General features: G+C 52.9%; 1 protein-coding gene across 5 annotated transcripts in view; it reads right to left on the reverse strand.

Annotated features, from left to right (window-relative positions):
- The window catches only part of Myt1 (myelin transcription factor 1), a 58,397-nt gene that overhangs the window by 16,358 nt on the left and 22,224 nt on the right, over nt 1-19,815 (reverse strand). For 4 of the 5 annotated variants that reach the window (XM_004841137.3, XM_021255323.2, XM_004841136.3 and 1 more), the window contains 11 exons: nt 15,955-16,009; nt 15,103-15,133; nt 12,111-12,173; nt 11,113-11,360; nt 8,601-9,500; nt 7,515-7,649; nt 6,788-6,878; nt 5,484-5,597; nt 3,347-3,561; nt 2,379-2,503; nt 1,540-1,809 (listed from right to left, as the gene is read on the reverse strand). In XM_004841137.3, coding sequence (XP_004841194.1) covers nt 1,540-1,809; nt 2,379-2,503; nt 3,347-3,561; nt 5,484-5,597; nt 6,788-6,878; nt 7,515-7,649; nt 8,601-9,500; nt 11,113-11,360; nt 12,111-12,173; nt 15,103-15,133; nt 15,955-16,009 — 2,247 coding nt within the window. The remainder of the gene's footprint in view (nt 1-1,539; nt 1,810-2,378; nt 2,504-3,346; nt 3,562-5,483; nt 5,598-6,787; nt 6,879-7,514; nt 7,650-8,600; nt 9,501-11,112; nt 11,361-12,110; nt 12,174-15,102; nt 15,134-15,954; nt 16,010-19,815) is intronic. The other variant, XM_087197945.1, reaches the window with a different exon arrangement.

Below are 19,815 nucleotides of genomic sequence, written 5' to 3' on the forward strand. Positions count from 1 at the left end.
AAGGGTCTAGAGTGCTCAGGGGCACTAAGGAGGGGCTGCTGCCCAAAATGTGGGCCTACAGGAAGGGCTGGCAGGAGGGCCTGAGCAGAAGGCATTTAGGGGTTGGGGAGGAGGTGGGTGGGGAAAGGGGAAGGGTTTGAGATGAGCCAAGACTGCTGGCTGCAAAGTGAACTGTTAGCCACAGTATCCAAGTGCAGCGAGAGGCAGGATTCAGTAGTGGAGACCTGAGAATTGATAAGGCAGGATCATCCTACAGAGGGCAGCTTATTCCCAGGGCAATAAGAAAGATCTGAGAGGATGTGTCAAGGAAGAACAGGGGTGCCCAAGCAGTCTGGGGAGTCCAACACTGGGCCAGGGCCAAGGAAGGGGCCCAGGACCAACCACGGGTGCCAAGAAGGCATTGCTGGCAGGCCAGGAGGACATGGCCAGGTCCAGGAAGGAGGTGGTGGGTAGCTTAGTCCTGGGAGCTTCTAGACCCAAGGATGAGAGTTAACAGTGAACACACTATACAGGAGGGCGGCTCAGCCTCAGCCAGGGCTCTTGCCCACTGCAGAAAGGAACTAAGCTCAGCAGACCTGGGCAGCCACAGCTTCAGGTGCAGCTTCCCTCCACCTAGACAGCCAAGGTGGCACCTCTTCCAGGACCCAGTACCAGAGGAGGGCCAGTGACAGGCTGTATGAACTGATCAGAGGCCCAGCTCACCCCTGGGTAAAATGAGATGATCCTGAAGTACGTTAGAGTAGGCTGAGGGCCAGGAAAGAAGCCAGTCCCAGCGGAGACAGTGCGGGGTGACTTGGCCCTGCCTCCCTATCCTTCTTGGCACTGGCTTTGTTCCCTCCACAAGGTCCCCTCCTGAGGAGCTGGGGAGGGAGGGAGGGGAAGCAGGCAGGTCTCACACACACTGCCCGGTCCCTGTGTACCCTCAGAGTTGGACTCTGCTCCTTGGGACTCATCCTCCTCTGGAAAAAGCCCGATGCTGCTCACCTCAGAGGGGCTCTTCATTTAAAGTTCAGGTAGATGGGACACTTGGAAAGGGACTGTTCCACAGCTCCAACACCAATGGCCTGCCTAGCTTCTCTTTATCAGTTTGGTCCTAGTCTCAGGAATTCAAGCCACTGTCACTACTTCCAGCCCAAGACAGGAGTTTGCTCACTGTCTTAGCCCAAGGCACCAAGGGGCTAAGCCCTGTCTGGATAGCAGCCATGTTCTACAAGTTGGTGGGAGAAAACCTGAGTTTTTCCCAAATCATCCTCCCTAGGAGTCTGAAATGAGCCTCCCACCTCCCCTTTCCTCAGAACTCCCACATTTGTGCTGGCCACTCTGTTCCAGAGATACAGATTAGAAGATCAGCTCTCTTCTGACAGGTTCTATAGGAGGCAGGACCCTGGGTCCTAGCTGTCCAGAGGGTAAAAGGCTTGTATGGAAGGACTGGACTCTAGAGGCTCTGCCAAGCTCCTCCCTCAAGGGGAAGCTGCCTAGAGAAGAAGCATAAGTCAGGCAGGTACCACCACCATCTGCTTGCTCAGTCCCTGCACCCACCTCCTCAGGCTCCTCCTCCCGCAGGCGGCTGGGCTTGGTATAGTCCAGGGGTCGGTCCCATTCATCCTGGCGGGAGGCCTGGCTGGATTGGGGTGAGGTCATGGAGCTGCTGGGGGCGCTAGTGCTGCTCTGGCGCTGAGAAACATCAGGAGACTTGACCCCAGGGCTGCTGCTGCAGCTGCTGCTGCTGGGGAGAGCATTTTCTCGTTTGCGGTGTTTGTGCATGCTCAAGTCTAGTGTTCCATTTTCATCTACCTCGATGTCCACAGACTGCAGTTGCAAAAGTGAAGAAAGTATTAGAGAATCTACCTGCTTCCCATGTGGGTATGTTTTCATCAGATTTACAGAAAATGCAGAACACAGATTCCATGGAAGGACACAGGGCTAGCAGAGGGGAGAGGTGCCAAGAGGGAAGACAAATGCCACTTCCTAACTGCACAGGAAGGAGCCCAAAGTCCCTTGTACTGCCAGCAGCACAAAGCCAGTCCCTTGAGATGTGTGCAAGTATGCATAAGACAAGGTGCTTTGAGCCAGAACATGTTGGTCACAGCCAGGCTCAGGGGGAAGCAGTAAGAACACGGTGTGCACCTGACCCCCAGACTCATTGGGAAATGCATGGGAACACAGCATGGCCTTTTGTCCCTGTCCACAAAGGAGCACTCTCTGGGGGCACCCATCCACTTTCTTTGGTCACCTGGCCAGGAGGGAGAAAAGGGAAGAATGAACATTCCCAGCCAGACCCTAGCTGTTCCTGGCAGCACCATGCCCAGTGAACTGGCAGGCCTGGCTGCAGGTTCTATACACTCATCCCTCCTTGGAGGGATTGGGGGGACACCTACCCTGCTGGGAAGGTCCTGTGGCTTTGTGCTGAGGTTCTCAGGCATCTCCCAGCAGCGGGTAGAGAGGTTCAGAATGGCGGTGGCAGCCATGTGTGCAGCCTCGGCGTCGTGTGAGTAGTCGAAGCCTGCAGAAGAGGATGAAGTGCTCCTCATAACTACTGGGTGGGGGCTGTCCCTGGGGGGAGGATGCCTTTGGGGAAGGTTTGGCTGCAAAAAGGGAACAACACGAGGCTGACAAAGATTTGGACAGAGGCAGCAGATGGAGGGGGCAGTACTGGGGGGCACAGCTATGGCAAGGTGGACTTTGGGCCAGGCTGTGTGCTCACTCCCACATCCTCACACACCCCCTCCTGACATCTGCAGGAGTCAGTAAGACTCCACTCTGTACCCCTCAGGTAGAAAGCTTAGCACTGCTCCTATGGAGCTGACAATATCCACTGGGAGGCACAAGTCCCAATCCCATGTGTTCACTTGCATTTGAAAGGCTAATGAGCTTGCAGTCCACTAATTTGTGAAATAATTGACGAGGGAAGATTGTTCTAGAAGTTTTGCAGAAGTGAGTCTTACCAGTGCAATTACCCAGGAAATGTGTTGCTAATGGTCCAAACATCATCTCCAGTTAGATGATCCTAGTGCAGAAAAGCAAAAGGCTTCCTGCCAGGGCACCATCCTGGCCAGCCTGACCCTCCCCAGTGTCAGTGTGAGGAGAGACATCCGCTGCATTGGAAGAGGGGGCTCTCAGGATTCACCCAGTCAGTGAGTTATTCTTAAGTTTCTGAACAAACACACCCATGAGGACCTGGGTTTTGCTTCACAAACATTAGGAGACATGCAAGGGCTCACGGTGAGACGTAAGTCCCAAAGAGGCCACAACTACACCCAGTGAGGCCTGGGGCCTGCACGCCAGTCCCCCCAGCTCCTCAGAGGCAGCATGAAAGGAGAGGCACTAATAATTCTCCCCAACTTACATTGGAAGGCTTTGGGTGAGGTTTCGCTGGTCTGAATCTTTGGGGCAAGCATACGTTTGCCAAAAACCTGAGCATCAAAACTTGCGTAGTCAAAGGTGACCTTGGAGAACTTCTCTAGTTCCTTGGCCAAGTTGGCCCTTGGTGTGGCAGGAGCCACATTGGGCCGGTAGCTCCCATATGGAGGGACCTCAAGCTGCTTCACGAAGCACATGGGCCTGGGGTGTGGGCAGAGAGGCAATCTGTGAGGAGAGGACCCAGAACCCATGCTATCTACCCCCCACTCCATCCAAGACCCCCAACAGTCCCAGAGAGACACCCCCATACGCTGCCCCTCAAGACTGGCCAGGATTCTACCTCCCAGGGCCCAGGGTAAAAGGCCTCTGACTGATATGAGGAAGAATTGCCAGCAAGGAAGAAGCAATAGGAAACTGGAAGAACAAACAATGTGTCTCCAGGCTGGTGGCATCAGTCATAGGAGCAAGGGCCTGAGACCTCCCCAACCCAGAAGGTAGAAAAGCAGGTTTCCAACAGTTCAGCTGTAGAGAGCATGACAGGGAGCCCAACAGTAATGCAGCCTGGCACAACAGTGAGCCACGGCAAGGCAGGATTCTCAAGGCAGAATAGCCTAGCTCTGCAACTAGGACAGATATAGGGTGTCTGGAGGGGACATGGGGTAAGGGCAAAGGATGGCCTCAAAGCCAGGCTAGACCCAGCGTTTTCCTCAGCCTAAGACTTGACCCTCATCTGTTGTCTCCTTACAGCCAAGTGGAGGGTTATCAGAGGGCATGAAAAGGCCATTGCAATCATCCAGCTCATGGAAGCCATTGGAAGAGTTTCAGGAGAACTCTTGGAAAATGGAAGCTCTGGCACAGGAGACAGAAAGGAAGGTGAACTATGAGGGCTGAGACTACACAAGATATACGGGGGCTTCTGGACTCGTGTGGATGCACACACACAAACAGGCACATCAACACACACCTGTCTGCACGCTCAGACTGCAGGGGAGAGGGGAGGGGCCCTGTGAGCAATGTCCTCAGTGTTGGTGAGTCCATCACCAGCCAGAGATGTGGTATGTGGGAACATAGCTTCTGAGGGGCCCTCTGGAGCAGTCAGGGAGGGCCAGGGTATAAAGCAGCCAAGGCAGGTGGCCAGGATCCTCTGGCCAGGGATTTGCCGGCCTGTGGAGGAGATGGAGGGCATTGGCTGCGGGCCCTGCCCATAAGGAGCCATGCTGCTGTTTCCCACACTCTTGAAGAACAGGGTCCGAGAAACAGAGAGGGAGATGTGAATGAGTTCTGGTCCTCCAAGGACAATGAGAGCGGGATGGTCTCGCAGTGAAGAGACAGGCTGGAGCAGGAACAGGTGGTAGTGTCCCCCCAGTCATGGTGCCTCACAGGCCAGGGATTCCCACCCGCCCCCACCTCATAGAGGATTGGGTGGAAAAGGAGACTCTGAAGACAGGCCATTTCAGATGGGTGACCTTGGGCACGCGCCTGAGCTTTAGCCCTTATTTGTGACAACTGCTTCACAGCATCACCTGGATGAAGAGGCACTAAGCAGATGTGATCTAGGGGTCTTTTGGAGGCCCCTTCATTGAGGAGAGATGGTCTATGCAAACATACATCCATGCCCTTGTACACATGTATAGACTCATACACTCACACACAAACAAGCATGCCAGCATGCATCTGCGTGCACACACTCAAGCCTGCTGCTGTCTGGCCCCCTCTGGGAGCAGGGCTTGCAGCTCCCCCTCCCTGACTCAGGATCTATCTTGAGTGGGGGAGGCAGAAGTAGGACACCCAGGGCTTTGCAGCCATGGTGCTTCCTGGATGGCCCTTCCCTTGGTGGTGTGCTCCTCTCTCTCTAGGCAGGACCAGTGTCTCCACAACGGGTTCCTGAGCAGACGCAGTAACAGTATCGGACGCCCTGGGAAAAAGCAAGGCCAAGCAGCCTGTGGCTAAAGCCAGGCAGCCATGCAGCTGCTTGCACCTCAGCCAGGCCTCTGGTGAGCCCAGCTGGTATGAGACTGTCCAGTGTCCTGCCGAGAATTCATACCACATACATCCCAGGACAGACTGGCAACCCTGAAAGCACTTGGAAGTGGTCCCTTCAATTCAGTGGCTCATTCACCCACCTGAGGATCCGATCTGAATTGGAGCTATTCTTGGAAGGATCTCCCATCTGCGGCTGCTGCTTCTCATGAGATTTGGCTAATTTTTCAGCGGCAGCAATGGGACATCCAGACAAACTAGTAGAAGGAAAAAGTGAGACATCTGAGCCTTCTCCCCAATGCCAGGCCTGTCCCCGATGGCCAGCTGTGTGGTCTGGGAACAGCACCATTCAGACATGAAAGCTCCACGCTTGTGAGGCCCGGAGGCAGAAGGACCCCTGACATTCCTACAGGACAAGGTTTTCTCCCAGCTCTGTCCTTGGCTTTCAAAGTGCAAGCTGCTTGGTCAGTTTCTGTTCTGGGATATTCTAAGCCAGTGAGCCTCAAAGCTGAAATATATCCTGGAAGCGGGCAAAGCCTCATCAAAGATGCCTCCTCTACACGGGTCTGGATGCCAGGCTCACCCCTCATCTCCCTCCTCTCTCCTTCCCGGGTCCTGGGGAGGATTCTGGAATCATCTCTGTGTCATGTTCTGTTAGCTGACTTGGGGAAATGCAGGAACCACTCAGGCCATGACCTGGGCACTGTCCCTGGAAGACTCTGGAGCTTTTCAAGAAAGTGCCGACCCAAAAGTAAGACAGAGCAGGTTTATCTATCAGAACTAAGTCGACTGTGAGCCTATGCACCCGCTCCTAGGCCAAAGAAGGTGACACAGTCATGCCACTTAGGAACTTGGCCTCTTTTCTAATGAAGTAACCTCAAAAGCTCTGGCATTATTTCCAGCTGAGTGTGCTCCTGCTGTCACATCCCATAGAGCACGGCCACCCATGGCTCCCTGGGTGGGGCTAGGGGTGTGCCCCTCTTATCAAGGAAGACAAGCTGACAATTGAATATAGACAATGGCCTGGAACTCTCTGTCTTCCTGGTCTCAGTATACCCTCTGAGCAGCCCGAGTATGGCCCTGGCTACTGAGGTCCCTGTTGGTAACCATATTTTCCCCTCCACCTATGGGGAGAAGTTATCTGAAAGCATGCAGAACCCAAGCTTCCACCTGGTTCTCCACATGGGTGTTAGACCTCTCAGAAGAGGCATGTGCTCACCTCAGCTCACAGGTCTCCAGCAGCAATACCACTGGGTACCTGCACCTCAGGGTGCCCTCTACCTACACAAAGGCCCCTTGCTCCCCAACAGCCCTGACCTTGTGCCCACCATGCAGGGTGCCAGCATGGAGGCAGGCATTATTATGTGTTAGGCCAGAGCACATCCCAAATGAGGGCTCAAGGCTCTGGGCAGAAACATACACTGCAGGCCCCACTCCACCCAAGTACCTTCTGTGTGTGTTGCGGTTGCTGTTCACATGGCCCTGACCTGTGCAGCCAGGAGTGGGGCACTTCAGCACATTCTCATGCATGGCCAAGACTGTAAGAGAACCAGGGAGGGCAGAAAGTGAGTGCCCACATGCCTGAAAGGGTGTCAAGGAATAGGCTAAGGAGGACCCAGGAACCCAGCCAAAAGCTGTGGCTTTGTAGGCAGAGAAGTAGCTAGCTCAGGGTAGCACCAGCCCCAGAGTCTGAAAGTATGAGCATCATCCTGTGCCAGTCAGGCTTGATCCCTCTCCATGTGGTCCCTGCCTCCCAAGGCAGAAACTATATTCCATTTTAAAACCTCTCATTTTTCTGTTTTATTTTTTATAGTTTCTGCTTTCAGTCTAAGGTAAGGACAGAGGTCTACTTCCTGAGCTTTTAGAGCATCGAAGCCACTGTGTAAAGACCTCCACCATCACAGGGCACGGCCCATTCCCCCCACTCATCTGCAGTCTTCCAGGGGGGCTCTGACCCAGGCTGGCATCTCCAGGTGGTCAGCTGGGCAGGTTGCATCCCCAGCCTCATAGGGCTCAAGCTTAGGCTTTGGCAGTTTGGAGGGGAGATAGGCATTTGGGAAACCCAAAGGGACAGGGCTCTGGGCAAGCTGCCCCCCCCCCAACCAAGGACAACTCCAAATACCACACAGGCCAGAGCATCACTGGGCGAACTAACCCTGCATGTAGCTACTCACTCTCTGGAGGGATCCTGTCCTTGTGGGGACAGCCAGACAGGCTACGGTGGTGAGGGTACAACCCAGTAACATGGCCAGTACCATCACAGCCAGGGGTTGGACACTTGATCTCACGCTTCTCAGCTCTGGAAGGATCTAGAACATACAAGACATATCACAGAGAGCCAGGAGGCTGGGCAGTGGGTAAAGACAGGAAGAGGTGGGAAGATCTCACACCCCCTTGCCAGCTGTCCAGAGAGAAGGAAGATGAAACTGCTCAGGAACCCAAGAGGGACAGAAGCTGGCTAGGAAGACAACCCTAAAGAAGCTGATTAAAAGCCCAGGGGCTGTTCCTTCCACCCTAAGTAGGAGGGTGGGCTAGCCTTCTGCACTGGGAGGGGAAGGCATCTGGGAACACCTCTGCCACAAGGCGTCATGAGGAGTTGACAAAATGAGGTGGACAGAGGTTAGGAACCTATCCGAGAAGCATAACTAATAAATGTTTGGGTAGAAAGTGCACCTCAGATCTCAGTCATTGACCTCTTCTGGCCTCTTCAGGAGTACAGGGGCAGACAGCAGGGCACAGATGGCCTATCCTGTAGACCATGCCCATGGTAGCCATGACCATTTGCTCAGGGCCTGTCCTCTGATCTACCTCCAGTCTCTAACCCCATCCCACACCAGCCCAGACCCAAACAGACACAAACCCCTCCTAGCAGCCCACTTGACTCCTCTCACCTGGACCTCAGCCTTTCAGAGAGAACTGTGGACACTGTTCCTAGGCTCTGCACACTTTAGGACCAAATCTAGACACTGGCTTACTACGGATTAGCAAGGGACAGGCAGACATCCCTCCACTGTCCTCCTCCCAGCTCACACACCTCAGCTCCATGCCCTTCTCCTTCCATCCACCCCATGTGAAGCAACACAAGCCCATTTCCTCAGTCTGACCACAGTCACGTGTGTATTCATCCCCTGCCAACTTTTCTATCCTTCCCCACCCACCCCAGCATGTAAAGGCAGAAATCTCCACACCTCGGCAAGGCTACATGTCCCTGTATGGTAGGAGGATGGGGTAGACATGTGGCTAGGCCACTTCCAGCCTACCTTTACTGTAGCAGCTCTTCCGCATTGTGTCTAGGGACTTTGCCACCTTTCCTGGCTCTCCTGGGCCCTGCTGGCCCTGCTCAGCAGGTGGGCAGCCTGGCTCACAGACAGCGCGAACCTGCTCAGCCTTCAGGGCGATGGCCTGCTCCAAAAGCCCCAAGTTCCCTCGGGTCATCATGTCGTACATCTCCGACTCATCCGTGACCGTGGACTTCTGGGAGTGCATGTCCTCATCCTTGTCATCATCAGACCGGACCTCCACAATGACGGAATACTCAGGCTTGAGAGTGGATGGCTCTGGGCAATGGGGCTCAGAGGCCTTCGGGGCAGAAGTGTGCGAGGCGTCCTCCTCAAACAGCACCTTGGGAGCTGCCTCTTCTTCTCCCTCCTCTTCCTCCTCTTCCTCCTCCTCCTCTTCTTCCTCCTCTTCCTCTTCCTCTTCTTCTTCCTCCTCTTCCTCCTCTTCCTCTTCTTCCTCTTCCTCTTCTTCCTCTTCTTCCTCCTCCTCTTCCTCCTCCTCTTCATGACCCAGAACACCTTTCTGCTTGCTGGAACACTCCCTGGCCACATCCTCCATGGACTGGGAACATGGCTCCTGGGAACGCTCGCTGGTGACTTCAATGACCTCTTCCGCATCCTCTGGCTGGATAAAAAGGTCCTTCTCACCCTCATCACTGGTGGCCCCCTCTGTAGCCTCCTCTGGAAGCAGGTGCACAACGCTGGGGCCCAGCTTGGCTGCTCGGCCCGAGTCTTGCCCAACCAGGGTCTCTTCAGCAATCTGGCCCAAGTTTAGGAGAGAAGTTGCAATAATTCCCTGGTAGCTGCTGTAGCTGCCCTTGGAAGAGCCAGTGGGGCTGCTGATGGGGTTGGATCCAAAATGGGACTTAATGGGGCTCCTTCCTGTACAAAATCAGAAATGCCATATGGATCTGGAGGACAACCTGGGGGACATGTCCAAGTCTCTGCTCTCTACAGAAGCCAGCCCTCCCCACTGCCCCACTGCCCCACTTCCCCACTGCCTCCTTTAACACCACAGCCCAAGAAAATTCAAAAGCAGGGATGGTATAGTTATTCCCATCAGCCCTCTGTCCAAATCCAGAGACTGTGAAGAGTTTATTTAGGAGGCAGGTCATAGACTACTCCTGTGTTCTTTTCCTTTTCAGTATTGGGGATTGAATCCAGGGTACACTGAGCTGTATCTCCATCTCTTCTTATTTGGAGTTAGTGTCTCACCAAATCACTAAGGTGCCTAGGCTGGACTCAACTCATGATCCTCCTGCCTCATCCTCCCAGAGCACTGGGATTACAGGCTTACACTACCTGGCCAGGCCCATTGCTGTACTTTTAAAGCTGAAAATTAATTCGATTTTTCAAAATTACTTTGCTCTTCCATTACATACCTCAAATCAGGTAACTTGCATCTTATACAAGAGAGCTTAAAGACCAATTCAGAGTTTTAAAAATTATTTCATAATTGAAAAGCATTTACTATTTTTTAAGTACCCCAATGTAAATCTTTAAACTACAATAACTAAGGTGCACTCCACACACACAGGTCCTGTGTGGACCAGTGGGCCAGCACTCCCAGCAACAGCAGGGGCCGATCCTGCCATCCACACAGCCAATGAGGCCCAGGGCCTCAGCTCCATATGGCCTTCTTCAAAGGATCAGGCAGGTTGGGGTCTTTTCCACCTGGAACACTGGGCCAGCTTGGTTCCAAGTGCTGTGGACTCACTCAAGTCCCTAAGTGAGGGGAGTATATGGGCTCAGCCTGGGTTGCTTCTGAAACAAACCACACCCACATCTCAACCCTTTGAAGTCAGCTGACTCTAGAAGCTTTGGGGGCAGGTAGCAAGGACTGAGCCCCAGGCTTCAGTCTGACCCCCAGAATCCTATAGGTCTATCAGGTCTCTTGGGGATGACACTGACCCTTTTCTGGGGCGCAGGGGTCACTTTTACTTGCATTTGCCAAGGGCTGGTCCTGATGAGCCCATAGGGAAGCAGGAGGCCCTAAGGCTACCTCTTCCCCTTTTGGCTTCCCCGGGCACCCACTTCATGGACCTCCATCACCTGAGGTGCTTCCTTAGCACCTGCCCAAGTGTCTTAGGGCCAAGTAGACACCACCCCTCAACCCTGAAGCATTCCGAGGGGCCAGGCAGGTGGGGCTCCATTTCAGACCCCCACAGACAGACCCTGCCCCACATCGCCTTTCTGTCTTTCTCACACATGCACAGACATGCTGTGGAAGCACCATACGCTTGCGCACACACCATTCAGCCCCAAGCCTGCATCCGCCCTCTGCCTCACCCATGTACAGTGTCCACACATGCTACAGACCCCGCAGCCTGCACAGGGCTCTCCCAGGAAGCCAGCACGTGTAGGAACAAGACATGCCTTGTTCTCAGGAAGGCTTTCCCTCGCTCAGCATGCACTCCCTCCCACTCACAGGCTGCAATTCTCCAGGGCCACACTGAAGCGCCCTTTATTTGGAGGAGAAAGAGCAACAAAGCACCTTCAGCTGGCTCTGGGCGATGAATCTCCTCCTGTCCAGACATCTCAGCTTCGGCCTCATCCAGAGTTCCTTCCGATTCATCCGAAACAGAGACGTCCTTCACCTCACCATCCTCACTGCCATCGCTGTCCACACCATAGCCCTCATCCAGAGCCAACTTCAGGGGATGCGACTTCCTCTTGGACACCAGGTGCTCAGCCTCAGCACCCTCCAGCTTCCTCTTCTTGGCCAGAGGGCAGCTCTGTAAACTGGGAGGGAGGACAGGCCATGGAGAGTGCAGGGCCAGGGCACAGGAGGCCTTAGACAGCCAGGAGCACATGGCAAGGTCCTCCCCTCCTCTGCAGCTGGTGTTTAAAATCTTACATCTAATTATATACATTTAAAAGTTCTTGATTGTGTTTTAAATCACCTTACAGTGGGCCAAGCCCACACCTGGAGAGAGGACTCCCGTCCCCTCAAGGCCCCACAGGCCAGACTGCTCCCCTCCAAGCTCCCTGTCAAACCCAGCCAGTACCCCTCATGCACTCCCATTTGATCTTGGCCCCCTTCCTCCCACCTGGGGCCGTTCCTTCCCCTTTCACACTTCCCCCACCCTACAAACCTGGCCCCATAGAGCAAATGGACGCCTCAAGTCAAGCTGACCCACAGAATGACCACATTGACAACCATAGCAACAGCTTGCTGGCCCCAACATGGCACCAGGCCTGCTCTGGGCACTACCACATGGACACATGCAGTCCTTACAGAAGCTCCAGTGGGAAAACCAGTGTCCTGGACAGGCCATCTAGCTGTTCCCCCCAGGGCACACTCCTGGCCAGGCTCACCCAGGGTCACCACCCTAGGGATGTAGCCCTGTGGGAGGTCACTAAAGGGTCAGCTTTGCCTCAGCAGCAAAGGACAGAAATGAAAAGTATTTAATCAACAAAAGGGCCCAGAGCAGGAGAGGGGGCCCTGAACCTGCTTCCCAGGAACCTTGAGAGAGCCAAGGAGCCGCTTACCTTCGGTGCCTGGAGTATTTGCCCCGGACATGTCCTGAGCCCGTGCATCCTGGGGTGGGGCAACTGGGAAGACAAATAGGAGAGGTTACCTTGGGCAACAGGATGTGGGGCTCGGGATGCATCCTGACCCTTACCCTGGGGGGGCAGAAGACGGTCTCCAAATAGTTTACCACAGGACAGCTGCTGGTAGTTTGCTAAAAATTAGCAAAATAGTTCACTTCATTTCAACAAATGAATGGCTCAACACAGCTCCGAGTGTTTAATCACAGATCTGTGTGTACAAGAGCAAAGCCTCTGTGCCAGCATCTGCGGGACCATCTCCTTTTCCCAAAGCAGACCTTCCTCCACTTGCCACTTGGCTTCCAGGGCCTGGAAGACGAGACACCCTGAGGTCCCCCCGGAACACAGTACACTCTATAAAGGATGTTCGTCGCTCATCTGGCCAAGTCTGTAGCCCAAAATTTGGACTTCTCCATGCCCATCACTGATACTGTAATACCTGTGGCCTCTGAGAGTAGCAGTCTGCAGTCCCTGCCAGGCAGGCTGACCTACGCTGCAGGCAGGAAAGGCTCTGTGTGGCCATCAGCAGCTCCAGCTGGCAATGGAACTCTGCTCCAGGACCTGGAGCCTGGTGTGGGTGCCAGCTTCCATAGAGTGAAGGGAAGGCAGGAGGACAATGAGCTAAGAACCTACCTTCCTGAAGGAGAAGCTGACTAGGCTAAGGGCAGCTCCCAACCCAAGGTTGGTAAGAATACGCCCCCTAGGAGCTCTTGCCCTATTTCCTATGTCCTGTATCCCAGTGTGACCAAACAAATAGGAAGCTCTGGAAACTCCTGATCTTGGGCACTGACTGTGCCTTCCAACCATGGCAGCAAGACTGCAGTTCCCACAAGAGCCTTCCAGTAAGAGCAGCTGCAGAGGGGCCTGTGTGGCATTGTGAGGCCACCATGTTTCAGGCTTCTGTGGGCTGAGACACGTCTACAGGTCAAGGGCTCCAAGGAGCTCCCACCGGCCATTGTCACTGCACACCGCCTAAACAGCGAAGCTATGCAAGTCCTTCTGGGAGGCTCAAGACCCTCCATTTTTAACAGGATAGCTGCCATGGGTCTGAGCTCCTGCCTGGGATCCAGATTTCCTAAAATACAGCACACCTTCCCTGAGCCTGTGGAGGCTGGCAGGTGTGGGCAGCTCCTAGGACCCAGGAAAGGACATCCACCCTCATCCACACCTAGGCACCCCAAACAGTTTCTGCTGTGATTGACCATGGCCTGACTGCAGACCACCATGGAGCCCAACTGGCCATGGAGCCCACATTTACTGAATACCCAGAACCGTTTGTGAGCCAAGTCCCAACCACACAAGCTCAGCAGCAGCCATGAAGGACAGGGGTTCTGATGGGGTTCTCTCTCCCTACAGGACACCATCTCAGCTCCTGGTCTTGATTTTCAGTGTGTTAAAGGGGAAAAAGAGCCTGGTGTGATGGCGCAGACCTACAATCCCAGCCACTATACTCAGAAGGCTGAAGCAGGAGTGTTGCAAGCTGGAGACCAGCCTAGGCAACTGAGTGAGATCCTGTCTCAAAATAGAATGAAAGAGGGCTGGGGATTTAGCTCAGTGGTTCCACCGCCTGCCTTGCAACCACAAGGTCCCAAGTTCAATCCCCAGTACCAAAATAATAATAATAATAATAATAATAATAATAATAATAATAAAATGATAGAGGCCGGGGATATAGCTCAGTGGTGGAGTGCCCCTGGGTTTGATCCCCTGGGGCCACAACAAAAAGGAGGAGGGGGAATAGGAGGGGCAGGAAAGAAAGAGAGAGAGAGGAAGGAAGGAAGGAAGGAAGGAAGGAAGGAAGAAGGGAAGGAAGGAAGAAAAAGAGGCAGAGGAGGAAGGGCTGCAACAGGCAGGAGAGGAGAAGGAAAGATAGAGAAAAATTTTACTGCAATCTCCTCTTCAGAAAGAGGAACTGCTGCTGCCCCTGGCCAATCTACTGCAAAATCCAGGCCCACACTTCCTTTCACTCTCCCAAGAACTAGCTTTGGGACTTTTCACAGAATCTCCTTGTTACTGAGGATTTGAATCTGAGGTCCCAATTAGTCGATTAATCACTGAGTTAATCAGGCAATTAGGGGACAGCTGCCATGGAGGCCCTGCAGGGCACTGGCACTGCACCCAAACCACATCACCCGCTCCAAACAACTCTTCCAGCCCAGCTCCAAGTCTGAGTCCCAGCTAGGTGGGCCAGCACCTTCCCACCCAGCTTCTGAGGCTCAGAGGTCTAGCCATGCAGCCAAGTGCATGAAACTGGCAAGGCTGCTCTAGGGCAAGAAGCTGGAACTCCCGAGACCCAGCAAGCAAGAAGTGCAAAGCACAGCCGATGTAAGACCCAGCCAGGGCCTCCAGAGGCCGCAGTGCAGCAGACATCAGCCTTGAATCTCAAGATTTAAATAGGCTCAACTTTGAGCACACACACATCTACGCGCTCACATGAACACCCATGGCCACCTATGAGCCGCCTGAGCACCTGTGAGCATGGTGTACAGCTTCTGAGAAATCTAGACCCCTAAACAAGTATAGGAAACATCACAGAGCTGCCAGCTACACCCAGCCATTGCCAGGTCATCAGTATGCAGGGGCACTGTGTGCACCCTAGGCCTGCAGACCCTATCTCCCATATGTGGCTGAAATGAAGCCTTTATGAAACTCACCAAGAAAGCAGCCTTGCTGCTGATTTGGGGACCACAGTGACATTCAGGTCCTAGTGGTGACTGGTGACCAGTGCCTAGGTCCCTGACATGAGGCTGGAACACGACTCATGCTGCTGTGGGGGGGCCCAGGATAGAGCTGAGGCAGGGCTAGTTGGGGTGCAGATAGCAGAGACACAGCACAGAGACAGCCTCCTTGGAGAAATTAGGGGCTCACAGGGACATCTGGGGTATTACCAGGCATGGGGTGGTATATGGTGCTAACAGGAAGGCTTCCTTACCTGAGGTCTGCGCCTGTGGTTTCCGGAGGTCCTGAGTAAGAAAAAGAGAAAAACAGGAAAACACATATGGGACATAGAAAAGGACATAGAAAATTCTCCAAGGTCAGGGAGGGAACTGCTTCTTCAGCCATATGTTTGAACTAGATCCTTCCCTGGAGGTTTTGCAGAGTGGACCTGATTCTCTTTGCACCCTCAGGGACCAGGCAATATCTCTATCTCTAACTGCAGATAGATGTCAGCATTAGGCAGGAGAGATTATCCACCAGATCAAGCTGGACAGAGAAGACAAGTGGGCAAATGTCTCCCCCTGCCCCAGCGATGGGCAATGGCTGCAAAGATGCATAGGGTCCAACCAGGGAAGGCATCCTTGAGATGCTCAAAGCTCCTGAACACCCTGTGTGTGGCATGACAAGACTAACAGAGTGAGCATGCCCCTGCCCCTTCTCACCCCATTGGCAGTTCCACCCAACAAACTCCCAGTCCCCACTAGCCCACTAGCATCAAGGCCTATCTCTGGAAGGGAAGTGGGCTGGTGATAGGCCAGTGGCCGTTCACTTTCAAACAAAAGGACTGAGTTTTGCTGTACTCACTCTAAGGAGCTGTATTTGTCTCCACATCTCTCCCCCTGGTAGGTTTGTCTGGGCCAAAGGCCCTCAGCAGCCCCCTTAGGTGCTGCCCTGAGGATGAAAAAGAATGAAGAGGCTCCTAGGTCCCTCATGTGGGTGAGGGGTCCCAAGGCATCTGAATATTTGGTGTGGGCCTTATTCTCCCGAGGACAGTCGGGGAGGTGCATTAAGCACTTCCAAGAAGGAGAGCTGATGTTGAGAGCTCAGGCTGGGCGGCAGGACTCACCTCGGAGGGCCTTGGACCTCGTGCGGGCTCGCTTGTCATCACTTTCTAAGCTCATCTGCAAACAAAAAGCAACTGTGATGTTAATAAGAAGCCACAGCCAGCACCTACCATGTCCAGAACCATCAAGGGCATCTGGCCATTCTCAGGCTCAGGCTTTGACAGTGAAGATGAATTTGTGGCCCAGAATGACAAAGGTAGGACTACAAACAGCAGGTCTGCCTCCTTGGCCTGGGTTCATACAAGCCTACAAAAGCCAAAACACAGGACCTGCCCTCCTCCATCCTCAGGCACCTGGGCTTCTGGTAACAAGGGGCTCCTAGCGCAACAGGGAGCAATAACTGCTGCCCACCTGGCCGAGCAAGTGCTCAGCACCGGGGCAGGCTCTCTACCTCCCATGGAGCAGGGTCTGCCCAACGTGCCCCGGGCCTGGCTCTTCCTTGACACTCAGCAGAGGTATTAACGGCCCTAACACACTAGGGTCATCTTGCTGGAAACTGACAGCCTAAGGAAACCCCAGTCACATGTCTTCTGGCTTCAGGGATCTGGCTGTCCTGCCTGAGCCCATCCTGTTTCCACCCCTGTGCCCCTGACACCTGATCAGCTTCCGTAGAGATGCTCCCACACATGACCTTGCTGGGGGCAAGGAAAGGCCCTCCCTCAGAGGGTGACAGTCACAGATGCTACAGGTCACCACACAGAATCCCCATCCTGCATCCCATAGCAAATCTGAAGGTGAAATCCTGCCACACTCTGCGGTGTGCAAAACAACCCTTTTCCCGGGAGCGAGACTAAGCAGGTTAGGTATACATGCCAGGGGGAGAGCGGCTGGTCTGGGCTGTGCACTTGTCCTTAAAGTCAGGAAGGAGAGGGGTGAATTCGGGAATGTCCCAAGCCACAGACACCGAGACAGCCAGGGTTGTGTGTACGAGACTGTCAAAAAGAGGCAGGAGAGTGGGGAAGAAGTCCCAAAAGAAAGAAAGTGAGGAAGGCAGAAGCAGAGCCCAGAAGTCCCTGCCTTAAATGGGCCTTTTGGGTCCTAAAAGTTAACAGGAGACAAATGTCTATACTTCTACCTAGGAAGAAATAAAAACAAATTCCCCCATTTAGTAGGATGAAATTTGCAAAGTGAGCCACTACCACGAAATGATGTAACTTACAATGCTTTATGTGATTTGTTAAGGAAGGAAAATCAAAACGTAGGAAATTTATGCAACCTGTCAGCTCCAGGCTGTGGAGCACAGTGCTAGAAGCCATGCATTTATTATAGCCTTCCCATAGAACAGAAGACAATTACTATAATTTCTATTTTTAAAGTGGAGGTTCCCCATGGACCAATGACTCCCATTTAAAGTGAAGAGAGGAGCAGGTGTCAAAGGGACTTCATTACATTTACGAGCCTTCAACTGTGGACTGCACAGCGCCTTCTGATGCAGGCCACACAATAGAGCTGATGCATCTGACTGCTGGGTGCCTGCGTTCAACTGAAATGTAAGCTATAGCTTTTTTTTGTCAGTTTTCCCAAGGAAATTGGCAAGCATTCTGCTAGGTTAAAGTGGGCCTTGCCAATTTGGATTTCCTGCAGATAAATTATTCAAAGAGCAGAGAATAGAGAGACTTGCAGGGATGTGTAATAAGCACTGCTTGCAAACTATGAGCTCCCATTGATGAAGCTAACAGCTGTGGCATTCATTTTGCTGAGCACCTTTCCATTTGCAATTTATCTGCATTAAATGATCAATAAGCAAAAAGTTTTCTTCAGCGCAAATAGCTTTGATTTTAAGAGGGAAAACCTGGACTTTAGGAGGAAAAGCCAGGCTGTTTAACATGAGAATGAATTTGTAGGAGCTCAAAGACCTGTGACCTGGATGCCAAGCAAGGGACGAAGGCCTCTGGGCTGGTGGCATTGGCAGTGGCTGTGGAGGCATCTGGCAAAGGTGTGAAGAAACCAGCCCCACTCAGTTCACATTGTTTTGCTTTTCAGGACTCAAAGCACTGCCAAGGCAGATCTGCTCTCCTCTGCCTTGAGACTGGGTCCCCATGAGGCAGCCATGCCCAGGACACTGCCTAGCCTCACTTACCCACTGGCCCCCAGTACATCTTGTGGCCTCTCCACACAGGGATGGTCTGCTCTAAAGATGTAAAAGCAATGAGGCCCTTCTCAATTTCTCATCGATCTGTTTTTTAAAAACGCTTTGCTTGTCCAAAGCACAAACCAACCAGCACCCTGTTTTTGCACAGTCCACAAATAACTCATGACATCTTGCCTTAAGCATGAAAGAGTCCCTTTGTCAAAATAGGCCAAGCTTACTTCTGACTCACTGCAAGCCTAGCAATCTCACTCAAGAGCAATGTCTGCTCTATTTCTCTAACACCAATTTCATTCTGCCACCCAGAGCACATCTTACAGTTCAAACCAATACTCCAACAGTTCTGCCTTCTACAGGAAACTGTGAAGAGAATAATTTACAAATGAAACACATAATGTTTTGCCATATCTATTAACTGGAGAGAATTGGCTCTTCATCCATCCACTCCACTTGCATTCTTGGTAATGCACAAAAATAGTTTAATTCAAGAGGGTGTTTTTGCTTTGCTCTCTTTTGTGTTCCTTTTTAGTTAAGTCAAGGCCAATTGTGTAAGCTCTTTGTAAACATACACAGCTCTCACAATGACCAGCCCCCGTTCAACCCACCTGCAAAGTCAAGTCCCCTGAATTAGACATTACAAACTTGGGTACCAACACAGTTAAAAGCAAAACCTGAAGATTTCTCTTAACTCTGTGACAGTTGTGAGGAATACAATCAGGGCCTGACACATAGTTGAAACAAACAACCCACGTCTAGTCTTTAAGGGGAAATCATGGGCTCCTAAGGCCAACAGGCTTATGCTGGGCTTCACTTTCACCCCAGAGGCCATGAATGCCCACCTCCTTCCAGCACAAGCTCAGGGACATCATGGTGACCCCTGGAAGGGTATGTGCCTTACTAAAGAGCTCGCTCCACAAAATTTGCCTTCTGCAATGATAGGCAATGGCTGAGGACTGGTCAAAGAAGAGGGCCTGTGCTGTAGCCTGTCCCCAGCAGGTGTCCGGGCTCCAGGCAATACCAGGCTGGGCCTCTCCAAAGTTTGCACATCATTCCAGGGAGGCAGAGGGGGAGCACCTTTGGGTGGCCAGCACTATGCCCATGGCAAAGCCTCTGTTGTGCTCTCTCTTGAGCGAATGCGGGAGTGAGTGGGCACAGGCAGAGCTGTTTATGGAATTCTGACAATGGGAGATGGAGAGGTGCAGCCAGAGGAGGCTGAGCAAAGACAGCACAGCAGCCTGGACTGGGGGCTCTGGGCCTGCTGACACCATAGGGTTGTTCCCTCCAGCCCTTGTTTAAAATATGGTCCAACAACCAGCAATGCAGAAAAATTAGAGTGGATTTAGGAGAATTTTTTAAATCCATAAACTTATGTGGATTACAGGGGCCTGCAGAAGGGTTGAGCCTCTTGCTCTATGCTTTTCCTCACAGAGACCTGAGGGAGGGGTCTGCTGACTCCCAGAACCATGGGCAGCCCCTCCCCAGAGAAGAGGGAGGAAGAACCCATGGGAGTGGGGAAATAGTGGGGACCTGGCCATCCCCCATCCTGCTTGGCCTGCCAGCACCTCATCCTACCTGGGGTTTGTTTTGTTTTCTTCTTTTCTTGCTTGCAGCCAAGAGGGACACCAGCTCTGTCATTGCTGCGAATCTCTGACAGTGGACAGTATTAACCTGATCCAGTTCCTACCAATAGGGAGGAGCTCCACTTAAGAGTTTATGAGCAGTCTTCAAGGGCTGGCCTTGTTCCCCTCCTCAAGCATTCCAGGGGGGAACCTCC

Source organism: Heterocephalus glaber, unplaced genomic scaffold (assembly GCF_053883595.1).
Source record: "Heterocephalus glaber isolate CG9 unplaced genomic scaffold, H.glaber_assembly_v1.0 deba00001673, whole genome shotgun sequence".
In the NCBI taxonomy this organism is placed as follows: Eukaryota; Metazoa; Chordata; class Mammalia; order Rodentia; family Bathyergidae; genus Heterocephalus; species Heterocephalus glaber.